The sequence below is a fragment of the Coregonus lavaretus genome (genome assembly GCF_964263955.1).
Source record: "Coregonus lavaretus genome assembly, contig: HAP1_SCAFFOLD_875, whole genome shotgun sequence".
Taxonomy (NCBI): domain Eukaryota; kingdom Metazoa; phylum Chordata; class Actinopteri; order Salmoniformes; family Salmonidae; genus Coregonus; species Coregonus lavaretus.
This window is the reverse complement of record NW_028157683.1, coordinates 160,425-179,657: the sequence shown is the minus strand read 5'-3', so window position 1 is coordinate 179,657 and position 19,233 is coordinate 160,425. Positions and strand designations below refer to the sequence as shown.

At 42.7% G+C, this 19,233-nt stretch overlaps 1 protein-coding gene and 1 pseudogene across 2 annotated transcripts in view; both read right to left on the bottom strand.

Annotated features, from left to right (window-relative positions):
• Positions 1–4,074, bottom strand: part of LOC311125075 (solute carrier family 35 member E3-like) — a 31,233-nt pseudogene extending 27,159 nt beyond the window's left edge. Inside the window, exons 1-2 of the transcript in view lie at positions 3,552–4,074; positions 2,462–2,572 (exon numbers count right to left, since the gene is read on the bottom strand). The product of the transcript in view is annotated as a solute carrier family 35 member E3-like (transcript). The remainder of the gene's footprint in view (positions 1–2,461; positions 2,573–3,551) is intronic.
• Positions 4,075–10,630: 6,556 nt separating this feature from the next.
• The window catches only part of LOC311125076 (uncharacterized protein), a 40,555-nt gene continuing 31,952 nt past the window's right edge, over positions 10,631–19,233 (bottom strand). Inside the window, exons 7-9 of the mRNA XM_084199146.1 lie at positions 14,932–15,002; positions 11,339–11,554; positions 10,631–11,265 (exon numbers count right to left, since the gene is read on the bottom strand). Coding sequence (XP_084055272.1) covers positions 11,090–11,265; positions 11,339–11,554; positions 14,932–15,002 — 463 coding nt within the window. The 3' untranslated portion in view covers positions 10,631–11,089. The remainder of the gene's footprint in view (positions 11,266–11,338; positions 11,555–14,931; positions 15,003–19,233) is intronic.

The following is a 19,233-nucleotide window of genomic DNA, read 5'->3' as shown; positions in this document are numbered from 1 at the left end:
TTGAGTATGACCCACTTCTGATGTATTCCTGATTGGTCCTTATACTAAAGTCAGTTGTAGAGATTTAGATTTAGTGAATAGCGTATCGCCCATCCTAAATTTGAACATTTTCCAAAATCACATCTTTAATTTTCTCAGTGCATCTTGTGACCTCAGGGTATAAAAAAGGGTTGGAATTCTGTGAAACCAGCCAACATGGACAGGAATGACTGTGAGTTGAAAGGAGACAGCCTTTGACTGTGAGTATGTATCAGATGGCCTTTGTGCTCTAAGCAGATGATACATCTTTTAGCTGCCCTTTCCAGGACAGATTATCACATTGGTCATTTATTTCTCTGATTTATTGAACTCCAGCAACACTGGGACACTTCTCCAAATGAAACCTCACAATTGAAGTCATTAGACTTTCACACAATCAGGTGTTTACCTACCCTGTTTAGGTCAACAGTGGTCGTGTATGAGTCATACGAGGCATACTACAGTAACTTACTTTAATTGATCTGATTCGGACAATTTTCAGATATTCTCTTTTTTTCCCATGCCAAATCAGGCCAGTTCCATGATTGTGTTTGCCAACATCTGCAGCGAGTGTCTTCTGTACCTGATAACAGCAATACCTTCCCTGTGTCCACAAAGATGCAGAGGTCGATATGATGTATGTGTCGTGACCATCTTTGTATCTGTGCCATTATAGCGGCTGTGACAGCATGGCAAGTGCCATTGAGGCTATCTCCATTTTGAAGTAGGACATTTTCTTCTTCACGATTGGCTGATCCCTCCTGATGACCCGGTTGGACGTGACTCCAACAGGGTCACCAGGAAGGATCAGCCAATGAAGCTGGAAGTCCCACCCAGTTGACTACATTAAAATGATGGAAGCCCTCAATGGCGCTGCACATGCTAAGACGGCCTTTTGGCCACTAGATGTCTCTATCATTCATTATGACCATGACCTTCAAGTCTGCCATGGCCTTTTAGAGCAGTTTGACACTGAAACCCAGCGGCCAGAGACAACAGCTTATACAATGAGCCTGAAGGACAGTTTCATGAGTCCCAGAGGAATTCTGAACATATGCCTCTGTAGGGTGGCTGAAGGAGCATTGTGATCTACAGATCTTCTACTCTACTAGAACATTGGTAATGCTGGCTCTTTGATTGGGTCATTTTCCCATCAAAGAGCCATTTCGCTAGCCTGACTACCCACCCACCATGGCTCTGGCCCAACGCCACGCCCACTTGCGTTTCTTCTCTACCACGAGTCTGGATTTGTTTTCCTCTCCGACGTCTTCTAGCGATCACATTCTGACCATTCTGATTGGTCCAAGAAACCGACAGGTTGGGCCAACATGATTCATAAATCACGTCACTGGCTTGTATACTCTGATTGGTTAGAGACGATCCAATTGCTCATGACTTTGTTTTGTACAATGGCCCACATTTTCTCGTCAGGCAACCATTTCACTACCTTTCGCTCTTCTCTGCTTCTCTCAACCCCATATCTCTCAGTATGAGATGGTGACACACACACACACACCATTTACATAATATACATAATATATCACAAACAGTGGTTGTTGCACATGCACATGTACAGACACAATCTGCGGGTTGGTGTATGACAAAGCTCTGGACCATGTGACACTGATAAGGAGTGACTGGCTCCTGTCGCCCAGCCATGTCACACAGACAAAGGTAGACCCCATGCTCTCACAGAAACAGGAGTGGGGTGGCCAGGAAGCAGCACTTTTCCCCCCTGAAATCAGCAGCCCCCCCCCCCTTACCAAACACTCTGATCCTTTGAGAGTCAGTACTGAATCACCACACACAGACAGTATCATTAGCGTATGAAACTGGTCTACGAAGAGTGGTCCAACACTCAGCTAAGTAATTACCAAGATACACTACATGACCAAAAGCATGTGGATATCTGCTCGTCAAGCATCTCATTCCAAAATCATGGGCATTAACATGGAGTTGGTCCCCCATTTGCTGCTATAACAGCCTCCATTCTTCTGGGAAGGCTTTCCACTAGATGTTGAAACATTGCTGCGGGGATTTGCTTCCATTCAGCCACAAGAGCATTAGTGAGGTCGGGCACTGATGTTAGGCGATTAGGCCTGGCTCGCAGTCGGTGTTCCAATTAATCCCAAAGGTGTTCGATTGGGTTGAGGTCAGGGCTCTGTGCAGGCCAGTCAAGTTCTATCTCGACAAACCATTTCTGTATGGACCTCACTTTGTGCACAGGGGCATTGTCATGCTGAAAGGTGAGGAATCCCCTTTAAGAGGAATAAGTAACGTGTTCTAGTCTATGTCTGCATTCCAACTAGCACCCTATTCCCTTTCTAGTGCACTACTTTTGACCAGGGCTCATAGGGAATAGGGTGCCATTTGGGAGACAGCCATGTTTGTTGAATCCCGGGTTCACCAGGTCCCAAGTGCACTTCAAAGCATCACTACTTACCACCTGATAGAGGGAGGTGACCAACACCCCTAGTGTGGCAAAGATCATCCCCAGGAGGTTGAACTTCACATCATAGTAGGAGTTCAGGATCACACCTAATGTTATGGGCACCTAGTAGTGGGAAAAGACAGACACATCAGGTAAATAGCGTTACTGTAACTGTAATCATAAAAATTCATGAAAAAAGTTTGGGTTAGGCATTAGGGTTAGTGTGTGGTTAGGGTTAAAGGGATACTTGGGGATGTTGGCAATGAGGCCCTTTATCTACTTCCCCGGAGTCAGATGAACTCGTGGATACCATTTGTATGGCTAATGCATGCAGTTTGAAGGAAGTCGCTAACTAGCATTAGCGCAATGACTAGAAGTCTATGGATATCTGCTCGTGAAAGTACCTCTAATGTCCTTCATACTGGACACAGAGATTTTCTGACTTTGCCAGCTAGTGACCACTCTGCAGAGCTGCCTCCAGTATATCGATCATCTCTATTCATTGTAGAGCGTAATCCCTGTACATTTTTGTGGGAATGACATTGGAACTACGGAACATAATTTATTTAGTTGTGATCATATTACCAATTTCTGGGTGGTTATGATTTATTATTTTCAAATTATATTATTATTGCCAATTTCACATAGGTCGTCAAATTTGGTTTATTCCAAGATGGTCAAAAATGTATTTGTATTAACCAAATTCTTCATACACAAATACAGATTTTTGAAGGCTACCCCCTTATTTATTTTTGAAAGACAGCTTGATATTTTTTTGCAATCATTAAGATTGGTTAAAAACAAACATGACCGGAAACTCACTGCTACCTTTGAAACATACATATGTCTAATTTTATGTATATAAGACCTCTGTGATGTTTGTAAAAGTTTGTTTTCTTAAACCTGTGTGCTTGATTATGTACTTTGCTAAATGTTCATTTTGAATGTATAATTCAACTTCGGTATATGTTTGTACAATTAAAGTATTTAATTTTTAAACAAAAAAAAGTCATCTCAATAAATGCCAATCTGACCATTCTGTATGGAATGCTAGCTACATTGTAGCAGGCAGCAGCATTGGTACATTGTAACCACTACATACCAAAGTCAATTTGATCTTGGTGGAGAATGTCTTCTTGTAACACAGTCTGTATGACAATGATCACAGGAGTTGTCATCGCTTTGGCCAGCTGGTAAGTGCCAATGGTGTTGTTTTGTAAGGACATATTGGTGAAAGCCACAGAAGCTGAGAGCGAGCCAGATAATTTTGGTGGCAAATATGTCCATCTTCTGGCATACCCATAGTCCAAGCCATGTCACCACGAAATGGATCAGCGTTAGTCATGTTTGGGAAGCCATAGTGAACATAGATCCATTTGTTGATGAGAACGATGCATATCGACGACAGCAAATTGGCCAATAATCCAATGACGAGGCGGCTGTTCGAGAAAAGGTGTGAAAGTCGGTTAGCCATGGTCCTCTTGATAACCGTCCTGTAAAATCTACCTATAGGGTTCAGTAGTACTGTATAGTATGAAGCTAGCTTGCTAATGTAAACCAACAAATTCAAGTAAAAATGTCTACCCTCTGCCAGTTGTGCAACGCTTTCATACTTTTCCCATCGCATGTTGATCATATAGGGAAAAAAAAAGAGCCTGGCTGCAACTTAACGGGAGTAGTGACGTCAGATGAAGTGACCTTTACTTCCGTTTTTTCTGCGAAGAGAACTAGCCACGTCAGTGCCCTACAGCGCATCCCCGTGGAGACTTTGGAAAGTTGAAGGCGATAACCTAAACTATTTATTCTAGACATATACAAGGTCTCTCAAACCTTCCTTATACTCTTCTAGATTCAGATACGGATTTGCATCCAGCCTGTGCACGGCCCAAAGACAAACAATATTTCAGTCAAGTCACTTTTATTGTATACGAAAATGCAGAAAATCATTCACTCCATTACATAAAATTTGGCAAAAAAAATTAAAAGAACACAAAAAAGAAAAGAAAACAAATGTCCAGGTGGGGTGTATTTATGGTTGGATCTCGTACCCCAGCGGGTCCAGACTCTTATCCAATAAGAGAAGAGACGACTCCCTCATCTTCTGAAGGAACTTCCTCAGCACATCTTTGGAGAACACCTGAGACAGAGAGAGAGAAGAGACAGAACATAGTTAGCAAAAAGAAGAGGATGGGAAAGTAGAAGAGTGGAAGAGGAGACAGCAATACAGTGACAGGGAGAGATGCTGTGAGATGGTGTTGTATTGAGCTATAATGCTGTGAGATGGTGTTGATATTGTATTGAGCTATAATGCTGTGAGATGGTGTTGATATTGTATTGAGCTATAACGCTGTGAGATGGTGTTGTATTGAGCTATAATGCTGTGAGATGGTGTTGATATTGTATTGAGCTATAATGCTGTGAGATGGTGTTGTATTGAGCTATAACGCTGTGAGATGGTGTTGATATTGTATTGAGCTATAATGCTGTGAGATGGTGTTGTATTGAGCTATAATGCTGTGAGATGGTGTTGATATTGTATTGAGCTATAATGCTGTGAGATGGTGTTGATATTGTATTGAGCTATAACGCTGTGAGATGGTGTTGATATTGTATTGAGCTATAACGCTGTGAGATGGTGTTGATATTGTATTGAGCTATAACGCTGTGAGATGGTGTTGATATTGTATTGAGCTATAATGCTGTGAGATGGTGTTGTATTGAGCTATAATGCTGTGAGATGGTGTTGATATTGTATTGAGCTATAATGCTGTGAGATGGTGTTGATATTGTATTGAGCTATAACGCTGTGAGATGGTGTTGATATTGTATTGAGCTATAACGCTGTGAGATGGTGTTGATATTGTATTGAGCTATAATGCTGTGAGATGGTGTTGATATTGTATTGAGCTATAATGCTGTGAGATGGTGTTGTATTGTATTGAGCTATAATGCTGTGAGATGGTGTTGATATTGTATTGAGCTATAATGCTGTGAGATGGTGTTGATATTGTATTGAGCTATAACGCTGTGAGATGGTGTTGTATTGAGCTATAATGCTGTGAGATGGTGTTGATATTGTATTGAGCTATAACGCTGTGAGATGGTGTTGTATTGAGCTATAATGCTGTGAGATGGTGTTGATATTGTATTGAGCTATAATGCTGTGAGATGGTGTTGATATTGTATTGAGCTATAATGCTGTGAGATGGTGTTGTATTGAGCTATAATGCTGTGAGATGGTGTTGATATTGTATTGAGCTATAATGCTGTGAGATGGTGTTGTATTGAGCTATAATGCTGTGAGATGGTGTTGTATTGAGCTATAATGCTGTGAGATGGTGTTGATATTGTATTGAGCTATAATGCTGTGAGATGGTGTTGATATTGTATTGAGCTATAACGCTGTGAGATGGTGTTGATATTGTATTGAGCTATAACGCTGTGAGATGGTGTTGATATTGTATTGAGCTATAATGCTGTGAGATGGTGTTGATATTGTATTGAGCTATAATGCTGTGAGATGGTGTTGTATTGAGCTATAATGCTGTGAGATGGTGTTGTATTGAGCTATAATGCTGTGAGATGGTGTTGTATTGAGCTATAATGCTGTGAGATGGTGTTGATATTGTATTGAGCTATAATGCTGTGAGATGGTGTTGTATTGAGCTATAATGCTGTGAGATGGTGTTGTATTGAGCTATAATGCTGTGAGATGGTGTTGTATTGAGCTATAATGCTGTGAGATGGTGTTGTATTGAGCTATAATGCTGTGAGATGGTGTTGTATTGAGCTATAATGCTGTGAGATGGTGTTGTATTGAGCTATAATGCTGTGAGATGGTGTTGTATTGAGCTATAATGCTGTGAGATGGTGTTGATATTGTATTGAGCTATAATGCTGTGAGATGGTGTTGATATTGTATTGAGCTATAATGCTGTGAGATGGTGTTGATATTGTATTGAGCTATAATGCTGTGAGATGGTGTTGATATTGTATTGAGCTATAATGCTGTGAGATGGTGTTGTATTGAGCTATAATGCTGTGAGATGGTGTTGTATTGAGCTATAATGCTGTGAGATGGTGTTGATATTGTATTGAGCTATAATGCTGTGAGATGGTGTTGATATTGTATTGAGCTATAATGCTGTGAGATGGTGTTGTATTGAGCTATAATGCTGTGAGATGGTGTTGATATTGTATTGAGCTATAATGCTGTGAGATGGTGTTGATATTGTATTGAGCTATAATGCTGTGAGATGGTGTTGTATTGAGCTATAATGCTGTGAGATGGTGTTGTATTGAGCTATAATGCTGTGAGATGGTGTTGATATTGTATTGAGCTATAATGCTGTGAGATGGTGTTGATATTGTATTGAGCTATAATGCTGTGAGATGGTGTTGATATTGTATTGAGCTATAATGCTGTGAGATGGTGTTGTATTGAGCTATAATGCTGTGAGATGGTGTTGTATTGAGCTATAATGCTGTGAGATGGTGTTGATATTGTATTGAGCTATAATGCTGTGAGATGGTGTTGATATTGTATTGAGCTATAATGCTGTGAGATGGTGTTGTATTGAGCTATAATGCTGTGAGATGGTGTTGATATTGTATTGAGCTATAATGCTGTGAGATGGTGTTGATATTGTATTGAGCTATAATGCTGTGAGATGGTGTTGTATTGAGCTATAATGCTGTGAGATGGTGTTGTATTGAGCTATAATGCTGTGAGATGGTGTTGATATTGTATTGAGCTATAATGCTGTGAGATGGTGTTGATATTGTATTGAGCTATAACGCTGTGAGATGGTGTTGATATTGTATTGAGCTATAACGCTGTGAGATGGTGTTGATATTGTATTGAGCTATAATGCTGTGAGATGGTGTTGATATTGTATTGAGCTATAATGCTGTGAGATGGTGTTGTATTGAGCTATAATGCTGTGAGATGGTGTTGTATTGAGCTATAATGCTGTGAGATGGTGTTGTATTGAGCTATAATGCTGTGAGATGGTGTTGATATTGTATTGAGCTATAATGCTGTGAGATGGTGTTGTATTGAGCTATAATGCTGTGAGATGGTGTTGTATTGAGCTATAATGCTGTGAGATGGTGTTGTATTGAGCTATAATGCTGTGAGATGGTGTTGTATTGAGCTATAATGCTGTGAGATGGTGTTGTATTGAGCTATAATGCTGTGAGATGGTGTTGTATTGAGCTATAATGCTGTGAGATGGTGTTGTATTGAGCTATAATGCTGTGAGATGGTGTTGATATTGTATTGAGCTATAATGCTGTGAGATGGTGTTGATATTGTATTGAGCTATAATGCTGTGAGATGGTGTTGATATTGTATTGAGCTATAATGCTGTGAGATGGTGTTGTATTGAGCTATAATGCTGTGAGATGGTGTTGTATTGAGCTATAATGCTGTGAGATGGTGTTGTATTGAGCTATAATGCTGTGAGATGGTGTTGTATTGAGCTATAATGCTGTGAGATGGTGTTGTATTGAGCTATAATGCTGTGAGATGGTGTTGTATTGAGCTATAACGCTGTGAGATGGTGTTGATATTGTATTGAGCTATAATGCTGTGAGATGGTGTTGATATTGTATTGAGCTATAATGCTGTGAGATGGTGTTGATATTGTATTGAGCTATAATGCTGTGAGATGGTGTTGATATTGTATTGAGCTATAATGCTGTGAGATGGTGTTGATATTGTATTGAGCTATAATGCTGTGAGATGGTGTTGTATTGTATTGAGCTATAACGCTGTGAGATGGTGTTGATATTGTATTGAGCTATAATGCTGTGAGATGGTGTTGATATTGTATTGAGCTATAATGCTGTGAGATGGTGTTGATATTGTATTGAGCTATAATGCTGTGAGATGGTATTGTATTGAGCTATAACGCTGTGAGATGGTGTTGATATTGTATTGAGCTATAACGCTTCATCAGCACTGATGTGAAAGAACTGGACAGGTGTCAGATGACGTGGAAGAGAGGAAGCCACACTAGACTATTAGGTGAATCTCAATAGTGTTTCCTTGAAGTCACAGTAGACTTGAGAAGCAGATGGTGGCAGACAAAGGAAAGGAGACAGAGAGGGGAGAGGATGAAGCCACTGTAGACTGAATTGAGATGCCCTCAGCCCAGGTCAGACTCCAGCGCAGACCATAGAAATATAATTTCTAGACTACAGTACAGACCTCATAGAGGCGGTGTTGGTCTGAGGCGATGATATCAGCCAGTCTGAGACTCTCCTGGTGGCGTTGTGTTCTCTGCAGGAGGGGCTTGGTGTCTGTGGAGTGTTAAGGAGGAGGGGCTTGGTGTCTGTGGAGTGTTAAGGAGGAGGGGCTTGGTGTCTGTGGAGTGTTAAGGAGGAGGGGCTTGGTGTCTGTGGAGTGTTAAGGAGGAGGGGCTTGGTGTCTGTGGAGTGTTAAAGAGGAGGGGCTTGGTGTCTGTGGAGTGTTAAGGAGGAGGGGCTTGGTGTCTGTGGAGTTTTAAGGAGGAGGGGCTTGGTGTCTGTGGAGTATTAAGGAGGAGGGGCTTGGTGTCTGTGGAGTGTTAAGGAGGAGGGGCTTGGTGTCTGTGGAGTGTTAAGGAGGAGGGGCTTGGTGTCTGTGGAGTGTTAAGGAGGAGGGGCTTGGTGTCTGTGGAGTGATAAGGAGGAGGGGCTTGGTGTCTGTGGAGTGATAAGGAGGAGGGGCTTGGTGTCTGTGGAGTGTTAAGGAGGAGGGGCTTGGTGTCTGTGGAGTGATAAGGAGGAGGGGCTTGGTGTCTGTGGAGTGATAGGCATTTGGAACATCGCTCTAAAACATTCATTCGATATATTGCCCAGCCCTACACTCATTCTGATATGACGTATCTGACAACACTCTGAACTGATATTCTCATTCTGATATGATAAACACTATATATACAGCAGTATGTGGACACACTCATCAGAAATGGGTACAGATAGATACTTTTGTATATATAGTGTATGTTGACAGCCCTTCAAATTAGTGGATTCGGCTATTTCAGCCACACCTGTTGCTGACAGGTGTATAAAATCGAGCACACAGCCACACAATCTCCATAGACAACCATTGGCAGTAGAATGGCCTTACTGAAGAGCTCAGCGACTTTCAACGTGGCACCGTCATAGGATGCCACCTTTCCAACACGTCAGTTCGTCAAATTTCTGCCCTGCTAGAGCTGCCCCGGTCAACTGTAAGCGCTGTTATTATGAAGTGGAAACGTCTAGGAGCAACAACGGCTCAGCCGCAAGGTGGTAGGCCACACAAGCTCACAGAACGGGAACACGAGTGCTGAAGCACATAGCGCGTAAAAATGGTCTGTCCTCGGTTGCATCACTCACTACCGAGTTCCAAACTGCCTCCGGAAGCAACGTCAGAACAAGAACTGTTCGTCGGGAGTCTTCATGAAATGGGTTTCCATGGCCGAGCAGCCGCACACAAGCGTAAGGTCACCATTCGCAATGCCAAGCGCCAGCTGGAGTGGTGTAAAGCTCGCCACCATTGGACTCTGAAGCAGTGGAAACACATTCTGTGGAGTGATGAATCACATTTCACCATCTGGTTGTCCGACGGACAAATCTGGGTTTGGCGGACGCCAGGAGAACGCTACCTGCCCGAATGCAGTGCCAACTGTAAAGTTTGGTGGAGGAGGAATAATGGTCTGGGGCTGTTTTTCGTGGTTCAGGCTAGGCCCCTTAGTTCCAGTGAAGGGAAATCTTAACGCTACAGCATACAATGACATTCTAGACGATTCTGTGCTTCCAACTTTGTGGCATCAGTTTGGGGAAGGCCCTTTCCTGTTTCTGCATCACAATGCCCCTGTGCACAAAGCGAGGTCCATACAGAAAAGGTTTGTCGAGATCGGTGTAGAAGAACTTGACTGGCCTGCACAGAGCCCTGACCTCAACCCCATCGAACACCTTTGGGATGAATTGGAACACCGACTGCAAGCCAGGCCTAATCGCCCAACATCAGTGCCCGACCTCACCAATGCTCTTGTGGCTGAATGGAAGCAAGTCCCCGCAGCAATGTTCCAACATCTAGTGGAAAGCCTTCCCAGAAGAGTGGAGGCTGTTATAGCAGCAAAGGGGGGACCAACTCCATATTAATGCCCATGATTTAGGAATAAGATGTTAGATGAGCAGGTGTCCACATACTTTTGGTCATGTAGCGCACCTAAAGGTTAGAGGTCAGGGTTACTCACAGTGGTAGCGCTGTGGTCCACCAGCAGAGGGTTAGGGGTTAAAGGTTACTCACAGTGGTAGCGCTGTGGTCCACCAGCAGAGGGTTAGGGGTTAAAGGTTACTCACAGTGGTAGCGCTGTGGTCCACCAGCAGAGGGTTAGGGGTTAAAGGTTACTCACAGTGGTAGCGCTGTGGTCCACCAGCAGAGGGTTAGGGGTTAAAGGTTACTCACAGTGGTAGCGCTGTGGTCCACCAGCAGAGGGTTAGGGGTTAAAGGTTACTCACAGTGGTAGCGCTGTGGTCCACCAGCAGAGGGTTAGGGGTTAAAGGTTACTCACAGTGGTAGCGCTGTGGTCCACCAGCAGAGGGTTAGGGGTTAAAGGTTACTCACAGTGGTAGCGCTGTGGTCCACCAGCAGAGGGTTAGGGGTTAAAGGTTACTCACAGTGGTAGCGCTGTGGTCCACCAGCAGAGGTTTCTTCATGTAGGAGCCCAGCAGGATCTTTCCATTAGAGAAGGTTTCAGCCAGCAGGTCCATCTTGTAACCCAGAGCTCTGTCTCGGTACGAGAACCACTGGAAATGATCTGGGCTGATCTGGCCTCCCTCTGACGACAACAACACAACACAACATTACACTATTGTTGACCTATTGCCCCATCTCTGTCTGTTTGTACGTACGTTTCCCGGTGGCAGGCCAGAGCAGAGCCAGCCAGTCGGCGAGGTTGGCCTTGTCCTCCAGCTGCAGTGTGATGGCTCTAAGAGGAGGAGCACAAACAGCCACAGTCACAGCCTCAGGATCTGACAGCACGATACCAGGAGGGACAGACGGATGGACAGACGGATGGACAGACGGATGGACAGACAGATGGGGCGCCACTCTGGATGACGGGAGCCCTGTCATGGAGAGGTCAGGGTTAGAGGTCAGGGTTAGAGGTCAGGGTTAGAGGTCAGGTTTAGAGGTCAGAGGAATAACAAGATAGTATTATATAAATAAAGGATTGTAACGTTTCTGGGTTGGCTCTACATTCATCTTGGAACCAGATCGGTCCAATGTTTCTAACTACAGTCCTTCAGAAAGGGTTAGTACACTCCTTCAGACAGTATTCACACTCCTTCAGACAGTATTCACACTCCTTCAGACAGTATTCACACTCCTTCAGACAGTTTTCACACTCCTTCAGACAGTTTTCACACTCCTTCAGACAGTTTTCACACTCCTTCAGACAGTTTTCACACTCCTTCAGACAGTTTTCACACTCCTTCAGACAGTTTTCACACTCCTTCAGACAGTTTTCACACTCCTTCAGACAGTTTTCACACTCCTTCAGACAGTATTCACACTCCTTCAGACAGTATTCACACTCCTTCAGAAAGTATTCACACTCCTTCATAAAGTATTCACACTCCTTCAGACAGTATTCACACTCCTTCAGACAGTATTCACACTCCTTCAGACAGTATTCACACTCCTTCAGACAGTATTCACACTCCTTCAGACAGTATTCACACTCCTTCAGACAGTATTCACACTCCTTCAGACAGTTTTCACACTCCTTCAGACAGTTTTCACACTCCTTCAGACAGTTTTCACACTCCTTCAGAAAGTATTCACACTCCTTCAGAAAGTATTCACACTCCTTCAGACAGTACTTCAGACAGTATTCACACTCCTTCAGAAAGTATTCACACTCCTTCAGAAAGTATTCACACTCCTTCAGATAGTATTCACACTCCTTCAGACAGTATTCACACTCCTTCAGACAGTATTCACACTCCTTCAGACAGTATTCACACTCCTTCAGACAGTATTCACACTCCTTCAGACAGTATTCACACTCCTTCAGACAGTATTCACACTCCTTCAGACAGTATTCACACTCCTTCAGACAGTATTCACACTCCTTCAGAAAGTTCACACTCCTTCAGACAGTTTTCACACTCCTTCAGAAAGTATTCACACTCCTTCAGAAAGTATTCACACTCCTTCAGACAGTACTTCAGAAAGTATTCACACTCCTTCAGAAAGTATTCACACTCCTTCAGACAGTATTCACACTCCTTCAGACAGTATTCACACTCCTTCAGACAGTATTCACACTCCTTCAGACAGTATTCACACTCCTTCAGACAGTATTCACACTCCTTCAGACAGTATTCACACTCCTTCAGACAGTATTCACACTCCTTCAGACAGTATTCACACTCCTTCAGACAGTATTCACACTCCTTCAGACAGTATTCACACTCCTTCAGACAGTATTCACACTCCTTCAGACAGTATTCACACTCCTTCAGAAAGTATTCACACTCCTTCAAAAAGTATTCACACTCCTTCAGAAAGTATTCACACTCCTTCAGAAAGTATTCACACTCCTTCAGACAGTATTCACACTCCTTCAGACAGTATTCACACTCCTTGACGTTTTCCACATTTAGTTGTTACAGCCTGATTTTAAAATGGATTCAATAGAGATTTTTTTTGTCACTGGCCTACACACAATAACCCATAATGTCAAAGTGGAATTATGTTTAAAAAATTTTTACAAATAGATGAAAAGCTGAAATGTCTTGAGTCAATAAGTATTCAACCCCTTTGTTATGGCAAGCCTAAATAAGTTCAGGAGTAACAATTTGCTTAACGAGTCACATAAGTTGCGTGGACTCACTCTGTGTGCAATAATAGTGTTAACATGATTTTTGAATGACTACCTCATCTCTGTACCGGTCAGGGATTTCACCATGAGGCCATGGTGACTAAAACAGTTAGAGTTGAATGGACCAGACCAGACCATCTTAATACTATTTAATTGACCAGACCAGACCATCTTAATACTATTTAATTGACCAAACCAGACCATCTTAATACTATTTAATTGACCAGACCAGACCATCTTAATACTATTTAATTGACCAGACCAGACCATCTTAATACTATTTAATTGACCAGACCATCTTAATACTATTTAATTGACCAGACCAGACCATCTTAATACTATTTAATTGACCAGACCAGACCATCTTAATACTATTTAATGGACCAGACCATCTTAATACTATTTAATTGACCAGACCATCTTAATACTATTTAATTGACCAGACCAGACCATCTTAATACTATTTAATGGACCAGACCAGACCATCTTAATACTATTTAATGGACCAGACCAGACCATCTTAATACTATTTAATGGACCAGACCAGACCATCTTAATACTATTTAATGGACCAGACCAGACCATCTTAATATTATTTAAATGGACCAGACCAGACCATCTTAATACTATAATGGACCAGACCATCTTAATACTATTTAATGGACCAGACCATCTTAATACTATTTAATGGACCAGACCATCTTAATACTATTTAATGGCTGTGATAGGAGAAAACTGAGGATGGATCAACAACATTGTAGTTACTCCACAATACTAACCTAAATGACAGTGTGAAAAGAAAAGAAGGAAGCCTGTACAGAATACAAATATTCTAAAACATGCATCCGGTTTGCAATAAGGCACTAAAGTAAAACTGCAAAAAATTTGGTAAAGTAATTAACTAGAGGAAAACCTGGTTCAGTCTGCTTTCCACCAGACACTGGGAGGTGAATTCACCTTTCAACAGGACAATAACCTAAAACACAAGGCCAAATCTACACTGGAGTTGCTTACCAAGAAGACAGTGAATGTTCCTGAGTGGCCTAGTTACAGTTTTGACTTAAATCTACTTAAATCTATGGCAAGACCTGAAAATGGCTGTCTAGCAATGATCAACAACTAACTTGACAGAGCTTGAAGAATTTTGAAAAGAATAATGGGCAAACGTTGTACAATCCAGGTGTGGAATGCTCTTAGAGACTTACCCAGAAAGACTCACAGCTGTAATCGCTGCCAAAGGTACTTCTACAAAGTATTGACTCAGAGGTGTGAATACTTATGTGAATTAGACATTTCAGTATTTCATTGTCAATAAATTAGCAACCATTTCTAAAAATATGTTTTCCCTTTGTCATTACGGGGTACTGTGTGTAGATGGGGGAGATTTAATTTGGATCCATTTTTAACTCAGGCTGTAGCACAACAAAATAAGTCAAGGGGTTTGAATACTTTCTGAAGGCACTGTAGTTTAAATGTGTTAAATTAAATCAAACTTTATTTAAAGTGCATTTAAAATCCCAACACACTTTAAATGAAAACAATCTAATTAAAAAAGTCAAAGCAAACAGGAAGCAGTAAGCAAACAGGAAGCAGTAAGGTACAATGCTCTGCACTTACAGATGTCCTCACGCTCTTCACAATCCTCCAGTTCAATCATGGAAGACGGTCCGCTTTCGAAACTTTCTAACCTGTTGACAAAAAGGAATGGATCTCCTGACATCACGTTGGACAACAGTCACTCATAACGTTGTTTAGAAGAGAAGCAACAGTAAGAAATACCCTATATATACAGCAGTATGTGGAAACCCCTTCAAATTAGTGGATTCTGCTATTTCAGCCTCACCCGTTGCTGACAGGTGTATTCAATCAATTTTATCAATTTTATTTTATATAGCCCTTCTTACATCAGCTAATATCTCGAAGTGCTGTACAGAAACCCAGCCTAAAACCCCAAACAGCTAGTAATGCAGGTGTAGAAGCACGGTGGCTAGGAAAAACTCCCTAGAAAGGCAAAACCTAGGAAGAAACCTAGAGAGGAACCAGGCTATGAGGGGTGGCCAGTCCTCTTCTGGCTGTGCCGGGTGGAGATTATAACAGAACCATGCCAAGATGTTCAAAAATGTTCATAAGTGACAAGCATGGTCAAATAATAATCAGGAATAAATCTCAGTTGGCTTTTCATAGCCGATCATTAGAGTTTAAAACAGCAGGTCTGGGACAGGTAGGGGTTCCATAACCGCAGGCAGAACAGTTTAAACTGGAATAGCAGCAAGGCCAGGCGGACTGGGGACAGCAAGGAGTCACCACGGCCGGTAGTCCCGACGTATGGTCCTAGGGCTCAGGTCTCTCAGTTGGCTTTTCATAGCCGATCATTTAGAGTTGAAAACAGCAGGTCTGGGACAGGTAGGGGTTTCGTAGCCGCAGGCAGAACAGTTGAAACTGGAATAGCAGCAAGGCCAGGCGGACTGGGGACAGCAAGGTGTCATCATGCCCGGTAGTCCTGACGTATGGTCCTAGGGCTCAGGTTCTCAGAGAGAAAGAGAGAACGAGAGAATTAGAGAGAGCATACTTAAATTCACACAGGACACTGGATAAGACAGGAGAAGTACTCCAGGTATAACCAACTAACCCCAGCCCCCCGACACATAAACTACTGCAGCATAAATACTGGAGGCTGAGACAGGAGCGGTCCGGAGACACTGTGGCCCTATCCGATGAAACCCCCGGACAGGGCCAAACAGGAAGGATATAACCCCACCCACTCCGCCAAAGCACAGCCCCCGCACCACTAGAGGGATATCCCCAACCACCAACTTACAATCCTGAGACAAGGCCGAGTATAGCCCACAGAGGTCTCCACCACAGCACAAACCAAGGGGGGGGCGCCAACCCAGACAGGAAGATCACGTCAGTAACTCAACCCACTCAAGTGACGCACCCCTCCCAGGGACGGCATGAAAGAGCACCAGCAAGCCAGTGACTCAGCCCCTGCAACAGGGTTAGAGGCAGAGAACCCCAGTGGAGAGGGGAACCGGCCTGGCAGAGACAGCAAGGGCTGTTCGTTGCTCCAGCCTTTCCGTTCACCTTCACACTCCTGGGCCAGACTACACTCAATCATATGACCTACTGAAGAGATAAGTCTTCAGTAAAGACTTAAAGGTTGAGACCGAGTCTGCGTCTCTCACATGGGTAGGCAGACTGTTCCATAAAAATGGAGATCTATAGGAGAAAGCCCTGCCTCCCGCTGTTTGCTTAGAAATTCTAGGGACAATTAGGAGGCCTGCGTCTTGTGACCGTAGCGTACGTATTGGTATGTACGGCAGGACCAACTCGGAAAGATAGGTAGGAGCAAGCCCATGTAACGCTTTATAGGTTAACAGTAAAACCTTGAAATCAGCCCTTGCCTTAACAGGAAGCCAGTGTAGGGAAGCTAGCACTGGAGTAATATGATCAAATTTCTTGGTTCTAGTCAGGATTCTAGCAGCCGTATTTAGCACTAACTGAAGTTTATTTAGTGCTTTATCCGGGTAGCCGGAAAATAGAGCATTGCAGTAGTCTAATCTAGAAGTAACAAATGCATGGATTAATTTTTCTGCATCATTTTTGGACAGAAAATTTCTGATTTTTGCAATGTTACGTAGATGGAAAAAAGCTGTCCTTGAAACAGTCTTGATATGTTCGTCAAAAGAGAGATCAGGGTCAAGAGTAACGCCTAGGTCCTTCACAGTTTTATTTGAGACGACTTTACAACCATCAAGATGAATTGTCAGATTTAACAGAAGATCTCTTTGTTTCTTGGGACCTAGAACAAGCATCTCTGTTTTGTCCGAGTTTAAAAGTAAAAAGTTTTCAGCCATCCACTTCCTTATGTCTGAAACACAGGCTTCTAGCGAGGGCAATTTTGGGGCTTCACCATGCTTCATTGAAATGTACAGCTGTGTGTCATCCGCATAGCAGTGAAAGTTAACATTATGTTTTCGAATAACATCCCCAAGAGGTAAAATATATAGTGAAAACAATAGTGGTCCTAAAACGGAACCTTGAGGAACACCGAAATGTACAGTTGATTTGTCGGAGGACAGACCATTCACAGAGACAAACTGATATCTTTCCGACAGGTAGGATCTAAACCAGGCCAGAACTTGTCCGTGTAGACCAATTTGGGTTTCCAGTCTCTCCAAAAGAATGTGGTGATCGATGGTGTCAAAGGCAGCACTAAGGTCTAGTAGCACGAGGACAGATGCAGAGCCTCGGTCTGACGCCATTAAAAGGTCATTTACCACCTTCACAAGTGCAGTCTCAGTGCTATGATGGGGTCTAAAACCAGACTGAAGCATTTCGTATACATTGTTTGTCTTCAGAAAGGCAGTGAGTTGCTGCGCAACAGCTTTTTCTAAAATTTTTGAGAGGAATGGAAGATTCGATATAGGCCGATAGTTTTTTATATTTTCCGGGTCAAGGTTTGGCTTTTTCAAGAGAGGCTTTATCACTGCCACTTTTAGTGAGTTTGGTACACATCCGGTGGATAGAGAGCTGTTTATTATGTTCAACATAGGAGGGCCAAGCACAGGAAGCAGCTCCTTCAGCAGTTTAGTAGGAATAGGATCCAGTATGCAGCTTGAAGGTTTAGAGGCCATGATTATTTTCATCATTGTGTCAAGAGATATAGTACTAAAACACTTAAGTGTCTCTCCCGATCCCAGGCCCTCGCAGAGCTGTGCAGATCCAGGACAGCTAAGCCCTGGAGGAATACGCAGATTCAAAGAGGAGTCCGTAATTTGCTTTCTAATGGTCATGATCTTTTCCTCAAAGAAGTTCATGAATTTATCACTGCTGAAGTGAAAACCATCCTCTCTTGGGGAATGCTGCTTTTTAGTTAGCTTTGCAACAGTATCAAAAAGAAATTTTGGATTGTTCTTATTTTCCTCGATTAATTTGGAAAAGTAGGATGATCGAGCAGCAGTGAGGGCTCTTCGGTACTGCACGGTACTGTCTTTCCAAGCTAGTCGGAAGACTTCCAGTTTGGTGTGGCGCCATTTCCGTTCCAATTTCCTGGAAGCTTGCTTCAAAGCTCGGGTATTTTCTGTATACCAGGGAGCTAGTTTCTTATGACAAATGTTTTTCGTTTTTAGGGGTGCAACTGCATCTAGGGTATTGCGCAAGGTTAAATTGAGTTCCTCAGTTAAGTGGTTAACTGATTTTTGTCCTCTGACGTCCTTGGGTAGGCAGAAGGAGTCTGGAAGGGCATCAATGAATTTTTGTGTTGTCTGAGAATTTATAGCACGACTTTTGATGCTCCTTGGTTGGGGTCTGAGCAGATTATTTGTTGCGATTGCAAACGTAATAAAATGGTGGTCCGATAGTCCAGGATTTTGTGGAAAAACATTAAGATCTACAACATTTATTCCATGGGACAAAACTAGGTCCAGAGTATGACTGTGGCAGTGAGTAGGTCCAGAGACATGTTGGACAAAACCCACTGAGTCGATAATGGCTCCGAAAGACTTTTGGAGTGGGTCTGTGGACTTCTCCATGTGAATATTAAAATCACCAAAAATTAGAATATGATCTGCTATGACTACAAGGTCTGATAGGAATTCAGGAAACTCAGAGAGGAACGCTGTATATGGCCCAGGAGGCCTGTAAACAGTAGCTATAAAAAGTGATTGAGTAGGCTGCATAGATTTCATGACTAGAAGCTCGAAAGATGAAAACGTCATTTTTTTTTTTGTAAATTGAAATTTGCTATCGTAAATGTTAGCAACACCTCCGCCTTTGCGGGATGCACGGGGAATATGGTCACTAGTGTAACCAGGAGGTGAGGCCTCATTTAACACAGCAAATTCATCAGGCTTAAGCCATGTTTCAGTCAGGCCAATCACATCAAGATTATGATCAGTGATTAGTTCATTGACTATG